We start from the raw sequence: 17,917 nt of genomic DNA, 5'->3' as shown, positions 1-17,917 counted from the left end.
CTATGATCCTGTCTCAAGGAAAAGATCTGTCTCCATGGATGTCACTTTCTTTGAGGAGACACCCTATTATTCTCAGGTTTCTCCTCAGGGGGAGAGCAGTGTGAGTCGGGATTTGGGTCACTTTCTTCAGGGGGAGAGCAGTGCGAGTCGGGATTTGGATCACTTTCTTCAGGGGGAGAGCAGTGCAAGTCGGGATTTGGGTCACTTTCTTCAGGGGGAGCGCAGTGAGGGTAGGGTTCATACTTTTGGGGCTGTTCCCTTACCTATTCCATTGGGTGATGAGGGCTACCATAGTGAGGGTGGTCAGAGGGATCAGGAGTTGAGGGTCTATCACAGGCGATGCAGGCAGGTTGATCCCGGTCATCAGCAGTCCAGGCCAGCTCCAATCTCTTCTGCGGCTCCAAGTCCAGGTATTACAGTCCCAGGGCCCATAGAGACTTATTCCACTGTTGCCACTTCACCTCCTCCAGATGACCTTGACCTTCCCATTGTCGTCCGTAAGGGGAAACGGCATTGTACCACATCTACAACCCACTGTATTTCCTAGTTTTTATCCTATGATCGCTTATCTCCCTCCTACAGGTCCTATCTCACTTCCGTTGCTAATGTCCCTATTCCAAGAACAGTGCAAGAAGCCCTATCAGTCCCGAAGTGGAGAGGTGCAATGCAAGTTGAAATGGATGCCCTGCTGAAAAATAATACCTAGGAGCTAGTTGATTTGCCCAAAGGAAAGAAACCAGTTGGATGCAGATGGGTATTTACTGTGAAGCACAATGCGGATGGTTCCATTGAGAGGTACAAAGCTCGGCTAGTTGCAAAAGGGTTCACTCAGACTTATGGTATAGATTACTTGGAGACATTTGCCCCGGTAGCCAAGATGACCACCATTCGAGTTCTATTCTCTCTTGCAGCAAGCCACACTTGGCCTTTGTACCAAATGGACGTTAAAAATGTCTTTCTGAATGGGGACTTGCAGGAAGAGGTTTACATGCAGTTGCCTCCTGGATTTTATGATACAGAGGCAGGTAAGAAGGTCTACCAACTCAATAAGGCATTGTATGGCTTGAAGCAGTCACCTAGAGCTTGGTTCGACAGATTTAGACTAGTCCTTGGGAAGTTCGGTTATGTATAGGCCCAGTCAGATCATACACTGTTCATCAAGAGGGTGGAGTCCTCTCTGACATTACTTGCAGTATATGTTGATGATATTGTGGTGACAGGAAATGACAGCCATGAGATTGAGTCCCTCAAACAGCTCCTTCATCAAGAGTTTGAGGTGAAATATCTGGGTGCACTACGGTATTTTTTGGGTATTGAGGTTGCTAGATCTAAACAGGGGATCTTTGTCTCTTAGAGGAAATATGTTCTAGGTCTGTTGGCGGAAACTGGAAAGCTAGGTGTCAAACCTGCGGATACACCCATTGAACAGAACCACAGGATTAGTGCAGAGAGTGGGGAGCCTCTTGAAGACAAGGTTATGTTTCAGCGATTAGTGGGAAAGCTCCTATATCTATGCCTCACTCGGCCAGATATCAGTTATGCAGTTAGTGTTGTCAGTCAGTACATGCATTCTCCTAGAACCACGCACCTTCTAGCAGCAGAAAGAATATTAGCATACTTGAAGAGATGCCCGGGTAGAGGTATATGTTATGGGCCCGAGTGTAGGATCTCGTCACGGGTCGGTCCACGGGGAGAAAGCTCTGCTTTCCCTTGCGCCTTCCCTTGCGTGCAAACCCTATTGTGGAAAACCAAATGGGTGATTTGTCCAAGAGACCACCCGAACTCTCCTCACTCTTCTCTTGACTCGAAAACTGAATGCCTTTATTTCAACTCATAGCTCCTTAAATAGGAGATTACAAAAGGGGGTTCCTTGTTGGATTCGGCTAGGCTAGGGTAATCCAACTTAAACTCAAACTCAAACTCCTAATTACCTACTCCTAAAGGTAACACAACTCTTACTGAAGATAAGATAAGGATAAGGATAAGGGATGAGGAATGGTGTAGTTGGCGGCGAGTTGGCGGGCAGAGCTGATGTGGTAAGATAAGTGTGGACCCACCCTGATGAGCTGTCATGTGGGCCCCGCCCTACTGCTTCTATCGAGCGGTGCACGCATCTCGCAGTGCTGCTGCCCTGCAGTGCGTGCTGCTGCCGTGCGGTGCATGCTGCTGCCGTGCGGTGCGTGCTGCTGCCATGCGGTGCGTGCTGCTGCCATGCGGTGCGTGCTGCTGCCGTGCGGTGCGTGCAGCGCGCTGCCGGGCGGTGCGTGCAGCGCGCTGCCGGGCGGTGCGTGCAGCGCGCTGCCGGGCGGTGCGTGCTGCGCGCTGCCGGGCGGTGCGTGCTGCGCGCTGCCAGGCGGTGTGTGCAGTGCACTGCCGGGCTGCTGTGCGGCGTTGCCGGCCAGTGCGTGCTGCTGTGCGGCCCGCTGTGCGTGCTGCTGCCTATGACTGCGCCGCAGTGCGCTGCCGGGCGGTGTGTCCATAACAGTATACTGTTCAAGAACAATGGCCACATGAAGGTGGAGGTCTATACGGATGCCGATTGGGCTGGGAGTGTTGATGACAGAAGGTCTACCTCTGGATATTGTGCTCTTGTGGAAGGTAACTTGGTCTCTTGGAGGAGTAAGAAACAGAGTGTTGTCTCCCGATCTAGTGCTGAAGCTGAATACAGGTCAATGGCTAACGGAGTGGCTGAAATTCTTTGGCTGAGATCACTACTTGAGGAGTTGGGTATTGAGTATGAGAAGCCCCTGATGCTGTATTGTGATAATCAAGCAGCTATTAATATAGCACACAACCCGGTACAGCATGACAGAACTAAACATATTGAAGTTGATCGACATTTTGTACGAGAGAGGATCTCATCACAAGAAGTGCGTCTCCCGTACATCACCTCCAACATGCAGTTGGCAGATATCCTCACCAAAGCTGTACCACGGAAGAAGCTAGAGGCGGATCTATCCAAGTTGGGAATGATAAACATTTATTCCCAACTTGAGGGGGAGTGTAGAGAACACTGATGTGGGCCCCACAGCTACGGTCCCACTGTGTTCGTAGGGTAGAAGGTGTTCTACTCTTCCTAGGGTCAGCTGTTGGTCATTTAGTTGTTTCAGTTGTTATTTGTTTCATTCTTATTTTGCTCTATTTGTTATGTAAAGACTAAGGGCAGATCTGTCCTTTTCCATGTAATGAGCATAACCTATAAATATTAAATAAAGTGGCGGCGGCAGAATATTGAGATTCTGTCCTTCCTTTCAAATCTTGTCTTCTACTGCTCTCTCTCTACTCTTTCTTCTCCTTCCTCTATTCTTTCTCCTTTTTCGAACCTGAAATTTATTAGTGCTCAAGACTGATAGCAGTCTTGAACAACTACGACTCAGAAATCACTCACCACAAGCATAAGACGCAGATAAATCTGAGTATCATTCCAATATCAATCTATGCACTTTTGGCTCTGAATGCATACAGACACATATACATATAGGAATGGATGATCCTACTAGATCTAGGAAAAATAGAAATTATGGAATGTAAAATGACCAAAAAAGCCCTACTATCTAAATATACAAAAATCTTAAAAACAATTTCTGTTTTGCTTCTTTTTTTTTGAAGAATAAGATAAAAAATCATTAGAAAAAAGAAAATGGAATACAATAGGAAGGTGATAAGACCAGAGTGTCTGAATAAGGGAAAGTAAATTATTATGGTTACTTTCTCCAGAAAGTTATAGTACTTAAATTCTCATTGAGAATACACTAACAATGTGATTATATATTGAAAATCATTAGACCAGAATGTCATGTTCTCAACATGTACTCAGGATCTTAACAGTTTGTTACTGCATGGAATCCACATTTGCTCTGAATCTGCAAAACAAACTCATTCCTGCCAATCTGTATCTTAGACAATTTATCTTTTGAAAGGGATGTTTTAGTCTCTTGGATTTCCATATATAACCCATTATTAGAGTCCTCTCAAGGGGGACTGATGTGCTATAATCCTTCTTGGGAGGAAAATTCACCCAAATGGTTTATCTGTCCTTTCCTAGATACAGAGATTTCAAAGAAACTGGATAGACAAAACTGTTAAGTCTTAATAGATTAGATTGAGATAACTACCTAGCTGGAGAAGCCCAAAGCATACTCATCCTAAAAGGCTAAAAGTTGATATTGTTTCTCTCCATGTACGAGCTCCAATATATCTTCTCATCCAGAAGTTCCAACAGCTACATATGGCAGCATTATTCATGAAACACAACCTTTTAAAGATGAAATGAAGTCCATTAAAATTATTGAAATAATTAAAAATGAAAAATCTATAAAAAATAATTAAAAGTGATATTAATTAAAAAAAGGTGAAGCTCCGTCACATTTTGTTTTGCTTTAAAAATGATTTAATATTTTTGTGTTATGATTTTTTATTTTGTAATGTGGGAAAAGAATATGTTGAGAAGGATGAGTTTCTAAAGTAGATGGAATTTTTTTGATAAGTAATGAAAATTTGATTAATATTACAATAAAAGCAACCCAACATAGGCACGAGGCATGGCTCCCATTACAGAAGCAGAATTACAACTGAGCCAGAAACAGTTCAGACTTATGCACCTCCAATTTTGCAAAATAATCAACCATCCCATTTCCTGATCTTTCCCATTGGACAATAATTGTCATGTCTCTAATTAACCATTTAAATCTTTTCATTGATTCCCTGTATTTCCAAATCACTTTTTCTGGTTCCTTCAGCCACCCTACTATCAATTTAGAGTCACCTTCAATTAACAATTTGTCATAGTTTAGGTCTCAAGCAATTTGTACTCCTTGCAAAACTGTTGGATTTCAGCATACACCAAATCCCCTACTCCAACAAGACGTGAAAATACAGCAAGAATATGTCCTTCAATATTTCTGAACACCCCTATACCAGCCAGCCCTGGGTTTCCTAGACTGCTACCATCAAAATTTAGCTTGATAAATCCTTTTTTTCCTGGGGATTTCCAAGCTACAACCAGTTTGTTGCTCACAGTTGAACTTCTTGCTATAGCTTCCCAATTTTGCCAAATATCATCAAAGAAGTCTGAAAATAGGTCTAAAGATTTAGCCCAATGTATAGCCCTATTTACTAGACATTCCCATTGCCTCCTCACTCCTTTCCTTACCAATGAAAATTATGCTATTTTTCTCTTCCCACACCGTCTAAATTAAGGCAGCCTGAGCACATCTCTACATAACTTTACCTCTTCTCTTCGGCCAACTGAAGGTTGTTGGGTCAAATAGTAGATGGAATTATTAATCAGTGCCCTGGAGAGAATTAGGTGACAAAACAAAAGGTAGATGAGAAATGGTCTAATCATGTCGATTGTCAATAATATAAGTCTACCTATTATGCAGGTAAGGAGTAGCCTAATACAAGTTGATAGTTCTAAAAGAACTGGCAAAGGCTGTAAAGGACATGGTTTAATAACGATGAATGGCAAGACAGAATTTGTGCATCCAACCCCATATACTTGGGATTAAGCTGGTGGAGTTAATCTATGAATAATAAACAGCTGTGTTACTAATCAAGAAAAAATAAAGCTAGTGCTTCTAATTTGATTTTAGTCTATTAAATTCCAATATGAAATGTATACACATCAAAAATAATGACTTACTATACAAATATCGAAAAATGAGAGCTCCATGTAAAATTTTCTTTTCTCCTGCCTCAGCAAGCATGACCAATAGGAAATGTTACTCTTTTTTCCATTTCATCTCTGATATTTTGTTTTGTATTTGTCTTTAGGGTTTATGGCGCAATAGGGATTCTTCTTTATGGATGTTGCCATGCATGAATTCTGATCTTGTAAGTTCCCTTGGCAAAAGAGGTATCTCAAGTGTGCTGCAACTATTAAGTCTCCCCAGGGCAACTTTGCAAGCCTTAGTTAAAGATCTCCCTGCTCCACAGTTATATCAGGTATGGCCTCTTTCTCGAGGTCTTCTGGTCCCTTGCCCTCCTCAGAGTCCTCAGGAGGTTCTCCTTGGATGTGCTGTTTTTTGCAAAATGCATCTTTAGATTTAAATGACAAACTATGTATTCAATGTTACCTTTGAAAGTATCAACCTCTTCTTAAGCAATTTAGGCACTATTTATCTGGTTGAACTTTATTTTGATCTTTCCTTGGGCTACATAAACTTGTAATGTGATCTTTTTATCTATATTTGTTTTCTCTGAACTACCTTGTCAACTAAGGCTAAAACATCGAATGATTCAAGATAAAACATATGATTGTATAGATATGCACATGGTTTAAAATGTCAACATATTTCTATATTATATTTGTTAATATTTCTATATCATATTTCCATTTACACTGGTGCTAACACGAAATATTATTGGAAACTTTGTATTTCCTAATCAAGACTACCAATGCCATGTGGAGCACACAAGATGGTATTATAACATTAGCATGATAAGTTGGCAACAGTATTACAGATATGTGGAGAGGCAATATTATTGCTTGCTTGATGGAGATGATTATATACTTTAAACCAGATTGAAATTCTTTTTTGGTTGTGACATGTCTTAGTTTCTGTTTGTGTAACAGACTATTTGATTGATCTATTAGAATCAACTAACTTTTTGTGAGTTCAAAAGTTTCTTGAACTTAATCTATCATGTGGTTTAATTTTTAAAGTCTATTGGACAATTTTGCAGCTTATTGTTTTGTTTGATTTGGAAATACAATAGTATATTTCCACATAATGCACAATGTTTCCACTATGTCTATAATTTTTACAATATTTCCATGCATTGTCTCTGAAATCTCTGTAAACTTTGGACATGCATCAATGAAAAATAGTCTTATGGGCATGGTAGATTGTGAATTTGTAATCTATATGCTCCCTGTCTATAGTCAACTAAGTTATGCTAGATTGCTTCATTCAACAACATTTGATTGTATGGACGCAGCAGCTTGTAGGACTGGGTTTTTGGAGTCTGGGTCTCTTATGCTTCTTCATGTTTGTATTCTTTGTATATAAGAATTTCTTTCTTCAATCAGGTATGTCAACTTTCATGGATAAAGGTTGTCCTCTTTGACTCTCAAAATGGTATTGAGCTTGTTTCCATCACATAGGGCATTAGACTGATGATAAGGAACTATAGAGCATAGAAATAGAATTTGCACATCTGCACTATCCCATTTGTCTACTACCCTAAGATGAAGCAATTTAGAGACCTCATGGAACTCAAGGAGTTAATTTTTAAGTATATTATCTAGTTAACCAGAGGAAAATTTCAAATATTGAGAGCTGCAGTCGATATCCTATCACCAAACTTCCCTAGTGCACTACATGTAAATGGCATCACTATGCATTTCACAACCCAGATACCTCAGGCTCAGGGTCACAACCCAAAATTATGCTCAATGTTAAATGAACCAATAGAATCGGGAAAGTAGTTTTATCTATCTATGCTTAGTTGCTGAGGGTAAAAGTAGAGCTTATTGTACATATATACAATATTTCACTAAGAAGTGGATTGGCATGACAAGCCGGACTGGGAATTTCGTGATGTAACAAAAACTTTCCAAATTGATATCTTTTCCATGATGAATCAAAGGCTTACATGATTATCTGTATACACTAGCTTCCATGAATGCTTTTCTCATGACTCTCTCACATCCTTTTTTTATCAATAACTGAAATTCATTAAATAATTAGAGGGTAGAGAAACAAGGGGGAGATAAACTCTCTTTAACTCCCCCGGATTTATGCAAGAATCTAAATTACAAAACAGCCCAAAAATCATTGGTTCTTCCCACCCCTTATTTAGCTAATGCATCAACCATGCAGTTGGCATCCCTTTTAACCAAATTCAACTTGACTTCCATTCCTTCTGTCAAATGTCTAAACTTCCTATTTTTCTTTTACCCAAGTTTATAAAACTTTCTGACTTTTTCACTTTTTATAAAACTAAATCTAGATTCTGGACCTGATGTATTGGTAGGCTTGCTGATTTCAGCTTTTGGATATCTATTATCTTATATTTCAGGATCTGCAGCATTTTCCACATGTTATAGTTAAATTGAAGCTGCAGAGAAGGGATCCAGAGGGCATGAAAGCCAGTATTCTGAACATTAAGTTGGAAAAAATAAACTCCCAACGTAAAACATCCAGAGCTTTTACCCCTCGATTTCCAAAGGTAAGTTTTATCTGCCTTGGCTTCAAATTTGATACTCATAATAATATAACTTCAACTTCTTGCCACAGGTAAAAGAGGAAGCATGGTGGTTGGTTCTTGGGAACATCTCCACATCAGAGTTGTATGCTCTCAAGAGAATTTCTTTCTCTGGTCGCTTGGTTACTCACATGGAAATACCATCCCAGACCAGCCTCCAGGTCAGCATATGTTGTCCTTTCCTAGTTCCACAGCTACCTGTGTCTGGATTTTCCTTGTTTGTCTTAGAAAATACTAGCATGAAATGGCTGCATATGTAAAATAAAGATAATAAATGGATTATTTAGAATATTCTATACATGAGTTACACCTCTCACTTTTCTACCAAAAAAAAAATTACCTCTCGTTCATGACCCTGGAAAAGGAATTCTTTTTGTTATCAGTAATTCATTAAAATTAGAAACAAATTACAAAAGTGCAATAAAGAAACAAAAGCAGAGAGAAACCCTCTTATCTCTCCCCAACCTAACATAACTTCTTTTTACAACTGAGCCCAAAACAACTGATCTCTACCCACCCTTTGTTTAGCAGGTGCATCAGCAAAAGAATTTGCATTCCTTTTGACCCATCAAACTCACACTTCCATATTTTGTGTGAACCATTTGAATTTCTTCATTCATTGTTAAAGATCCAAAGATTTTCCTCCTAGCTTAGCATCCATCCAACAACCAATTTGGAATCCCTTTCAATAATTAGTTTCCAATGTTCAGAGATTTTGCCCTCACTTAGCAGCCAAAATAAGTAGAAAATTTTAGCTTCTTTTTAATCCTGCCTCCTCTTTGTCACCACTCTGACATTAAGAAATCTTCTCACAAGTCTTTTATATACTTCTTTGGTAAACCTGTTGACAGATGTTGTTGTATACATGTTTAGTACCGCAAGGGTACTTTTGTAATTTCCTCATATTTTATGTTGTACGACCAGCCTAGTATAAATAATAGCATACTGCACTCGCCTGCAGTATTCTTTGGGCTCTCAGTCCTCTCGCCTCTCTTCTCTTTCTCTTCCTCTTCTCTTCTCTTGCTCAACATGGTATCAGAGCAAGTCGTCCAGGCCTGAAGGGTGCTGTCAAGCAAATCTGATTTGTTCATCCTCCAATATCGAGCAGTCAGTCTCTTCATCTCCCAGCTGTATCCATCTGCTGTTCGACCTTAAGCAAGAAGATGCCTGCCTGACTTTTCATCTTCCAGCGCAGAAAAAAGTTCTGGTTATAGAGAGTTTTCTATCTGATGTTCCAAGAAGTCTGCCAACATTGACTGTTCGGCTGTAGAGAGGCTATCATCTGATGTTCGTAGAGAAAGTTCTGGTTTATAGAGAGGCTATCATCTGATGTTCAAGAAGTAGCTCTTTCCTTTTACTTTGATCTCATTGACTGTTCGGCTGCCCTGAAGTTGGCACTGTACCAGGTCTGCCGATTAGGTGTGTGGTGAACTTTACCTTACACCTTCCATTCTATTGTGGGGTCGTATGATCTCTGTAAAACTGTAGGTGATATAGACCTGTTTATGTACTGTAACAGCAGTGTTTGTCTTTTGGATTCCTATAAAACCGTAGGTCATACAGACCTGTTTACATGCTGCAACAGCAGTGTTTGTTCTTGGATCCCTGTGAAACCGTAGGTCATAAGGACCTGTTTATGTGCTGCAATAGCAGTCTTTTTAGTGGACTGAAGGTCAGAAAGTGCCTGGTGCCTTCTGTAACAGCTCTGTGAGGCAGTGCTCCTTTCTTTGGGTGCTGTTTTTTTTTAAAACCTGAAATCATGAATGGTGAAGATTCTGCCACATCTGGAGTTTCTTCAATGCTGAATGGAATGAGTGGGGGTGGTGGTGACCTATCCTTTCCTATGGTTGTTGTCCCTCTTGATGGTTTAAATTACCTAGAGTGGTCAAGAGGGATCAAGTTATACATCACTGCAAGGGAGAAAGTAGGCTATATTAATGGGAAAATTAAAGAACCACACTCTGGGAGTGCCGAATATGATAGATGGAATCAGGAGAACAGTATGGTTATGTCTTGGCTCCTGGTCTCCATGCAACCTCAAATAAGGAAGAATTTCATGTGGGCTGAAACTGCAAATGAGATCTGGGAACAAGCAAAATCTACATATTCAGAACTGCGACACTATGCCAAGATCTATCAACTGCAGGCTGAATCGTCTACTTGTAGACAGGGGGAGAGGTGTTTATTAGTATATTACTCTGACTTGACTTCTGTTTGGAAGGAGTTAGACCATTACCAGAATGTGGATTGGAAGTGTGACGAGGATGCAAAACTGTACAAGAAACTTGTCTCCCAACAAAGAGTGTTTGCCTTCTTACATGGTCTGAATCCTATGTATGAATCTATTAGAGTACAGATTCTCGATTCTAAGGATCTTCCATCAGTTCAGGAAGTTTATGCTCTTGTACAATCTGAAGAGAGCAGAAGGAATTTGATGAACAGCCCTGGTGGGGATGCAGTTGTGTTGGCAGCAAAAGGGGGTGTGGGATCTTCTTCCAGGAAAGGAGATCTCCAGAAAAAAACAGAAGATAAGGAAAAATTGTGGTGCACTCCTTGCCAGAAACCCCGACACACCAAAGATACCTGTTGGGATCTTCATGGGAAACTAAAATGGGCTCAAGATCTGAATAAGAAGCAAGGTTCAGATGTGAATAAAAGGTCCGGACAGCAAGGTACAAAGAAATACAACATGGCCACTCGGGAGAATCAGCCCTCCATCCCCACTGTGACTCAGACACATCTCTCTGGATCTGACCCGAAGGAGGATATTATGAATTCCTTCCGTGACCATTTAGAGCTCTATGGTAGAGCAATTCGTCAGATGGATGCTCCTCCCTCAACCTCATTTGCATCTATGTCAGGTAACTCTGCTACAGCTTTCCATGTTGTTTCTCACACCCTTGACTCTCCATGGATCGTTGATTCTGGAGCGTCAAAACACATGACTGGTACGTCCTCTTACTTTCAAACCTATCACCTTCTTTCTGGAAGAGACAAGGTGAGACTAGCTGATGGATCATACACTTCTACAATGTCCTACATGTTCCAAAATTTCCCATTAATTTGTTCTCTGTTAGTAGTGTTACTAATTCCTTGAACTGCTCAGTGACCTTTTTCTCTTCTCATTGTGTGATACAGGATCTGGCCTCGGGGAGGACGATTGGTAGGGCACGTATGGTTGATGGACTTTACATGCTGGAGAATAAGGCTGGTCTTTATGTTACAGAGTCTATGAGTCAGTCCTGTAAGAGTCAAGTTTATTTATGGCATTGTCGCCTTGGTCATTTGTCTTTTGAGTCTTTAAAAGTTGTATTCCCAGAACTGTTTAAGTCAATGTCCGTTTCAGATTTCTCTTGTCAAATGTGTCAGTTGAGTAAACATTGTAGAACTCATTTTCTTCAAAAACATAGTAAATCTGAATTTCCTTTTCACATTATTCATTCTGATGTATGGGGCCCTGTTACTTTACCATCTGAGAGTGGTTACAAGTATTTCATTACCCTCATTGATGATTATTCTAGATATACTTGGCTATATCCTATGCGAACCAGGGAGGAAGTACCAAAAATTATCCAAGATTTTCAGCGGATGGTCTTCACTCAATTTCAGACTGAAATCCAAATTTTTTAGTCAGACAATGCGAAAGAGTTTTTTCATAGTGATCTCACGGAGTTCTTTGCTTCGCGTGGTTCACTTCACCGTAGCTCTTGTGCCCGAACACCACAACAAAATGGTGTGGCTAAACGGAAGAACCGACATCTCCTTGAAGTGGCCCGGGGTTTACTACTCCATATGAATGTCCCCAAACGTTTTTGGCTTGAGGTTGTTCTTTGTTCTACCTACCTCATTAATCGTATGCCCTCTCGTTGGTTAGAGTACAAAGCCCCACATCAACTTCTCTTTCCTAAGGCCTCCCTTCTTCCCATTCCTCCTCGTGTATTTAAACTATTTCAGCTCCCTTCTCTTTCTGATCCTCCGCCATTTCGTGTCTTCTTTCGTCGTCGCAAAGGCCAACCAAATTCAAGAGCTGTTGAGAATCTAGAAGTTGTACTTCCAGTGCCATCAAACTCCTCGGGGGAGGATCATACCCACTCAGGTAACTTGGCTCCCAATGATGTTCCTGATTCTATTGAAATTGATACCTCTGTTGCTAATGACCTTGACCTTCCTATTGCTCACAGGAAAGGTGTTAGATTGTGCACCACTAAACGTCCCATTTCCAACTTTGTTTCCTATGAGAACATTTCACCCTCATTCCGTGCTTTCCTTACCTCTATTGGTAGTGTCCCTATCCCCAAGAATGTGGCAGAAGCTCTTTCAGTACCTGAATGGACAAATGCCATGAAGGAATAAATAAATGCCCTTCATAAAAATGGCACATGGGAACTTGTAGATCTTCCTAAGGGAAAGGATCCAGTTGGATGTAAATGGGTGTTCACTGTCAAGCATAGGACTGATGGAACGGTGGAGAGGTATAAAACTCGCTTAGTGACAAAGGGGTTTACTCAAGTGTACGGAGTTGATTATGCAGAAACTTTTGCCCATGTTGCCAAGATGAACTCCATTAGAGTTCTTTTCTCTCTTGCTACTAATCTGAATTGGGATCTACATCAGCTTGACATCAAGAATGTATTCTTGAATGGTGACCTTGAAGAGGAAGTTTACATGATTCAACCCCCTGGTTTTCTGGCTTAAGGCAATGAACAGAAAGTGTGCAAGTTGAAGAAGTCTTTATATGGACTGAAACAATCACCAAGAGCTTGGTTCAGCAGATTCCATGTTGCGGTTCAGCAGAAAGGATACAAGCAATGTCAATCAGATCACACACTATTTGTGAAAAGAGGAGAAGGTAAAATGGCTGCTTTAATAGTATACGTGGATGACATAATTGTTACTGGTGACTGGAAGGATGAAATCCAGAGGTTGAAGGGTTTCCTTGCCACTCAGTTTGAAGTGAAGGATCTAGGACCTCCTAGATACTTCCTTGGAATTGAAGTTGCCCAATCAAAAAGGGGTATCTTCATTTCCCAAAGGAAATATGTCCTAGATTTACTTCAGGACACTGGAAAGATGGGAGTGAAGCCAGTTGACTCTCCCATTGACCCCAACCATAAATTAGGTGACAGCCAAGGTGAACCTCTCAAAGATGTGAAACAGTTCCAGAGGCTTGTAGGGAGATTGTTATATCTTTCTATGACTCGTCCAGACATTGCTTATGTTGTTGGTGTCCTCAGTCAGTTCATGCATGCACCTAGGTCCACTCATCTTAAAGCAGCAGAAAGAATCCTCCGATATCTAAAAAAAGTTTCTTGGTGCTGGCTTGTTATTTCAAAGGCACGGGCATTTGAAAGTTGAAGTCTATACAGATGCAGATTGGGCTAGATCTCAAAGTGACAGAAAGTCTACTAGTGGCTACTGCACCTTTATAGGAGGGAACCCTGTTACATGGAGGAGTAAAAAGCAAAATGTAGTGGCTAGATCCAGTGCTGAAGCTGAATATCGTGCAATGGCTCACGGAGTAGCTGAAGGTATGTGGATAAAGAACTTGTTGAGTAAGTTGGGTTTCCTAGTGGACAAGCCTATGACTCTATTCTGTGACAACAAAGCAGTTATAAACATTGCTGCTAACCCAGTGCTACATGATAGAACAAAACACATCGAAGTTGACAAGCATTTTATCAGAGAGAAGGTCATCACAGGTGAAGTATGTACTCCCTATGTCAGCTCTGAGAACCAACTTGCAGACATCTTTACAAAAGGGCTTCACCATTCCAGACATCATGATCTCTGTGACAAGTTGGGCATGATTGATATCTATGCTCCAACTTGAGGGGGAGTGTTGACAGATGTTGTTGTATACGTATTTAGTACCGCAAGGGTACTTTTGTAATTTCCTCATATTTTATGTTGTACGACCAGCCTAGTATAAATAATAACATACTGCACTCGCCTGCAGTATTCTTTGGGCTCTCAGTCCTCTCGCCTCTCTTCTCTTTCTCTTCCTCTTCTCTTCTCTTCTCTTGCTCAACAAAACCCATTGTTTTTTCATCCTTAACATGACAAAAAAATTAATTCAGAAGATTTATTCTAGTAATCAAATACATCATACCATCTTTATGATTGGCCTTTTCTGAATCTCCTTGTTCTTATTTTGGAATAACAATTGAAGGAAAACCTACTTCAGTAGCCTTAATTTAATTGAGTTCTTAAGATTTTCTCTCTTACCCCCTCTTGCACTGAAAAACTACAAGTCTTGGGTTCCTCAACGTTAAGTCATACACAAGGAGTTTAAATTGGAATTGAATCAGGATTCTTCAGTGAGAATATAACTTGGAAGTGTTTAGCTAACATAATATATATACAAGGGTAAAATACAATATCAAATATATCTTTTATATTTGTATTACTGATAATACATAACAATCCAAGATATACTAGTCACTCCAATTGACCAGAGAGTTTAATCAGAGGCTAACATCATAGTGGGTGTCAGAGACTTGATACATACAGTAACTTAATTAGCAACAAGAAAAAAATAATAATAGAAGAAACAAGAAATTGAAGACACATCATATATTTATAATCACCTCAAATGGGAGCAGGGACAACTTTTTACTCAATTGAACAGCTCAATTATGTTTTATCCCAATAATATGTGGTCAGCTACTTAAACTAATGGCTAGATTACTAGTTGTTTAATTATATTTTCTTTGAAAATCAATGGTCACCATTGAATTTGAAACTTCACAGTAATATTTAACTCCCCCATTTGGGCGTTTCAGGTTCAGTTCCAAAGCCAAATTTTGCTATTCTCAAAAGATGTCCAAGAGCATTGAATATTATGATTGACATGAAACCATGATTTAGGTGTTAAGACAACCATATAATCTTTTCTGTTCAAAGCCATAAATTTGACCACGTTTTGGAATTTTGTTTCCTATAATGCCGTTTATTATTACAGAGTCACAGTTATTTTTTCAGTTTTGTAAATACAGTCAAAACATCTTCTCATTCCTAGTCATTTCCCCTTTTTAATTTCCTGAATGGAATATTCTGCTTCTTCAGGGGATGAAGCTCATTCTGGTTTCAGACTGCTATCTTGGATTTGAGCAAGAACACTCAATTGGAGAATATAGTTGAACGGTTTAAAAATAAGATGTCCATGGGAGAAAACCTTCAGCAAGTCTGCAGGAATCATGTGGTTCAGAAGCCAAAGTAGCAGAGTAAATGGATGGTCTTTGCAAAATATAATCCAAAACCACAGTCATACTGAGATTGCTAAAGCAACAACGGGATGCTGTCATGGATTTCTAATCAAAACATTATCTTGGGAGATTTTGGCACAGTTTGAACTTTGAAGATTGAAATTACACATTTAACCTTGAGATGATCCTCACTTTTACTTTGGCCGGAGAAATCCATTTGTATGATTATCATACAGAGTTGAGATTGACTTCTTTTTTAGTGGCATGACTCATCAAGTACAGCTTCCTGATCAAGAAAATATATTTTCTGGGCCTCCAAGAGAGTTAGTAATGCAGTATACATCTTCCTTTAATTTTATCTGGCTACTTGTGTATAAAACCATACATATTGGCAAACACCATCTAAAAATACCATCTTTATCGTCTTCATGTTCTAAGCTTTGTAACTATGAGGGTTTGGTTGTTAAATTATGAATGCTTAAATAATTTCTTACTACTTGGATCCATGTCCCTTTTGGTCTGCCTTTAGCCCTTCTAATGGGTTATTTTCAGTTGTAACCCTCTAAATATATTTCTATTATTAAAAACTGACTTGGAGACTGACCCGTTTTCCCTTTAGGTGACAAGTCAGTGGTTCAACCATTGTGAACAGGTCAACCCATGATGTCATATAAAAAATTCTATAAAACATATTGGGCCATATCTATGATGCTAGAAGGTATGATAAAGGAAAAACCTTGGCAAAAACAATCAAACTCTGATACTTTTTCCTCAAAGTGGGTTTATATGCAACTTGAGAAAAACTTGCGTGTTTCTTGTGATGTATTTTCTTGTTCAAATTCATATCTTTTGGTAAACTTACGTGTTTTTATTCATGTAATGTATAGGTCTACAGCTAATATGCTTCTTACTTAATTTTGAGAAAATAAAAATTCACAAATTTTACATGTTTTGCATCATCCAATCATAAAGAATGATAATGTGGATATATGGATGATCTGTCATACGTATGGATTCATTAAAATTTTATTTATGGTTTCTTAATTTTTCCCAATGTTTAAATAAAATAAAATAGTATGAATTCCATATTTGCATATGATTTGTATCTTGGATTAAGATCAAGTTGACCTTGTGACTCAAGTTTTAGTAGTTGCACAAAAAATAAACCTAATGTAAGAATGATTTAAAATTCAATTGTTGGATTTGAAGTTTTAATGATGAATATGATTAATGTATTTAATTCATGGTTGATTATATTTTATTTTTTTGGTGATTTATAAAACTGAAAATTAACTAAAATATAGTTGATTATTTGACTTTAATAGTTGCATTTGCATATTTTTGTTTGGACTTTTTGCAAAAAAAAAAAAGACCAAGTTTGGTAGTTATGTTTTAGAAATAATAGCAAATTGAGTGAGCGGAAGAAAACATGAAGTTTTTAGGACAAAATTACTCTTTTGTTAAAAACAAAATTCACCGAATCCAAAAAGCATTCATATTTCATTCGTCTTATCCAAGTTTGAATTCAACTCCATCCATTCAAATTGCAGCTGGCTAGAGGCATAGACTCCAGCCATTCAAACGACTTCAAATTGGGAAGCATTGACTCCATCTAGTTGGAAAACATCAACTTGATCGATTCAAACTACAGTTGGCTGGGAAGTATCGACTCCACCCATTCAAATGGCTTCAGATTGGGAAGTTTCGACTCCATTTGGTTGGGAAGTATCAACTCCATTAATTCAAACTACGGCTGGTTGGGAAGCATCGACTCCATCTTCAAAACAAGTGTACTAGAGGAAGGTGGTGAATGATAATGCCAAATTGGCTAAAATAGCAGGATAGTTGAATAAAGTTCATAATGCTTATCTTTGTGATTAATACCCAAACTACATATCTACTTGTATGATCAACAACAATAATAGATTTTGTGCCTAGACTATCTGGTATAGAGCAACTCGAGTGGTGTTTAATAGATTTAGACACCATCCAACATGGGGAAGACCAAATGGTTTATTACAAAGTTGGAAACCATTTGGCATTACACAGATCGGATGGTTTATTACAGAGTTGGAAACCATTAGGCATCACACAGACCGGATAGTGCTTTACAGAGTTGGAAACCATCTGGCATTACATAGACCGGGTAGTATTTTACAAAGTTGGAAACCATTCGGTATTACATAGACTAGATGGTTTATTGGAGTTTTGAATCTTCAATTGCAGTTGTAAATTTCAGCCCCTAAGGTGATAAAATAGTATTTACACCCTCAAAATCATCTAAAGCCCAACACTCCATAAGGTAGTATATGATTCTTACAAGTGTATAAACCATCCGACATGGAGAAGACTGGATGATTTATTACAGAGTTGGAAACCATCTGGCATTACATAAACCGAATGGTTTATTGCAATTTTGAATCTTCAATTGCAGTTGTAAATGTTAGCCACTCAGGTGATAAAATAGTATTTACACCATCAAAATCATCTAAAGCCCAACA

At 39.2% G+C, this 17,917-nt stretch overlaps 1 protein-coding gene across 10 annotated transcripts in view; it reads left to right on the top strand.

Moving 5' to 3' along the window:
* The window catches only part of LOC104597958 (U5 small nuclear ribonucleoprotein helicase), a 156,926-nt gene extending 139,577 nt beyond the window's left edge, over positions 1-17,349 (top strand). For 5 of the 10 annotated variants that reach the window (XM_088903294.1, XM_088903293.1, XM_088903292.1 and 2 more), the window contains exons 46-50: positions 5,776-5,946; positions 8,026-8,175; positions 8,244-8,372; positions 11,350-11,418; positions 15,277-15,918. In XM_088903294.1, the coding sequence (XP_088759420.1) occupies positions 5,776-5,946; positions 8,026-8,175; positions 8,244-8,372; positions 11,350-11,418; positions 15,277-15,351 (594 nt within the window). In that variant the 3' untranslated portion in view covers positions 15,352-15,918. Of the gene's footprint in view, positions 1-5,775; positions 5,947-8,025; positions 8,176-8,243; positions 8,373-11,349; positions 11,419-15,276; positions 15,919-16,966 lie in introns of those variants that run through there. The other 5 variants (XM_088903296.1, XM_010259769.3, XM_010259768.3 and 2 more) reach the window with 2 other exon arrangements.
* The last annotated feature ends 568 nt before the right edge of the window (positions 17,350-17,917 follow it).

This window comes from Nelumbo nucifera, chromosome 4 (assembly GCF_055504915.1).
Source record: "Nelumbo nucifera cultivar China Antique chromosome 4, China Antique-T2T, whole genome shotgun sequence".
NCBI classification, from domain to species: Eukaryota; Viridiplantae; Streptophyta; class Magnoliopsida; order Proteales; family Nelumbonaceae; genus Nelumbo; species Nelumbo nucifera.
This window is presented reverse-complemented; position numbering and strand designations above follow the sequence as displayed.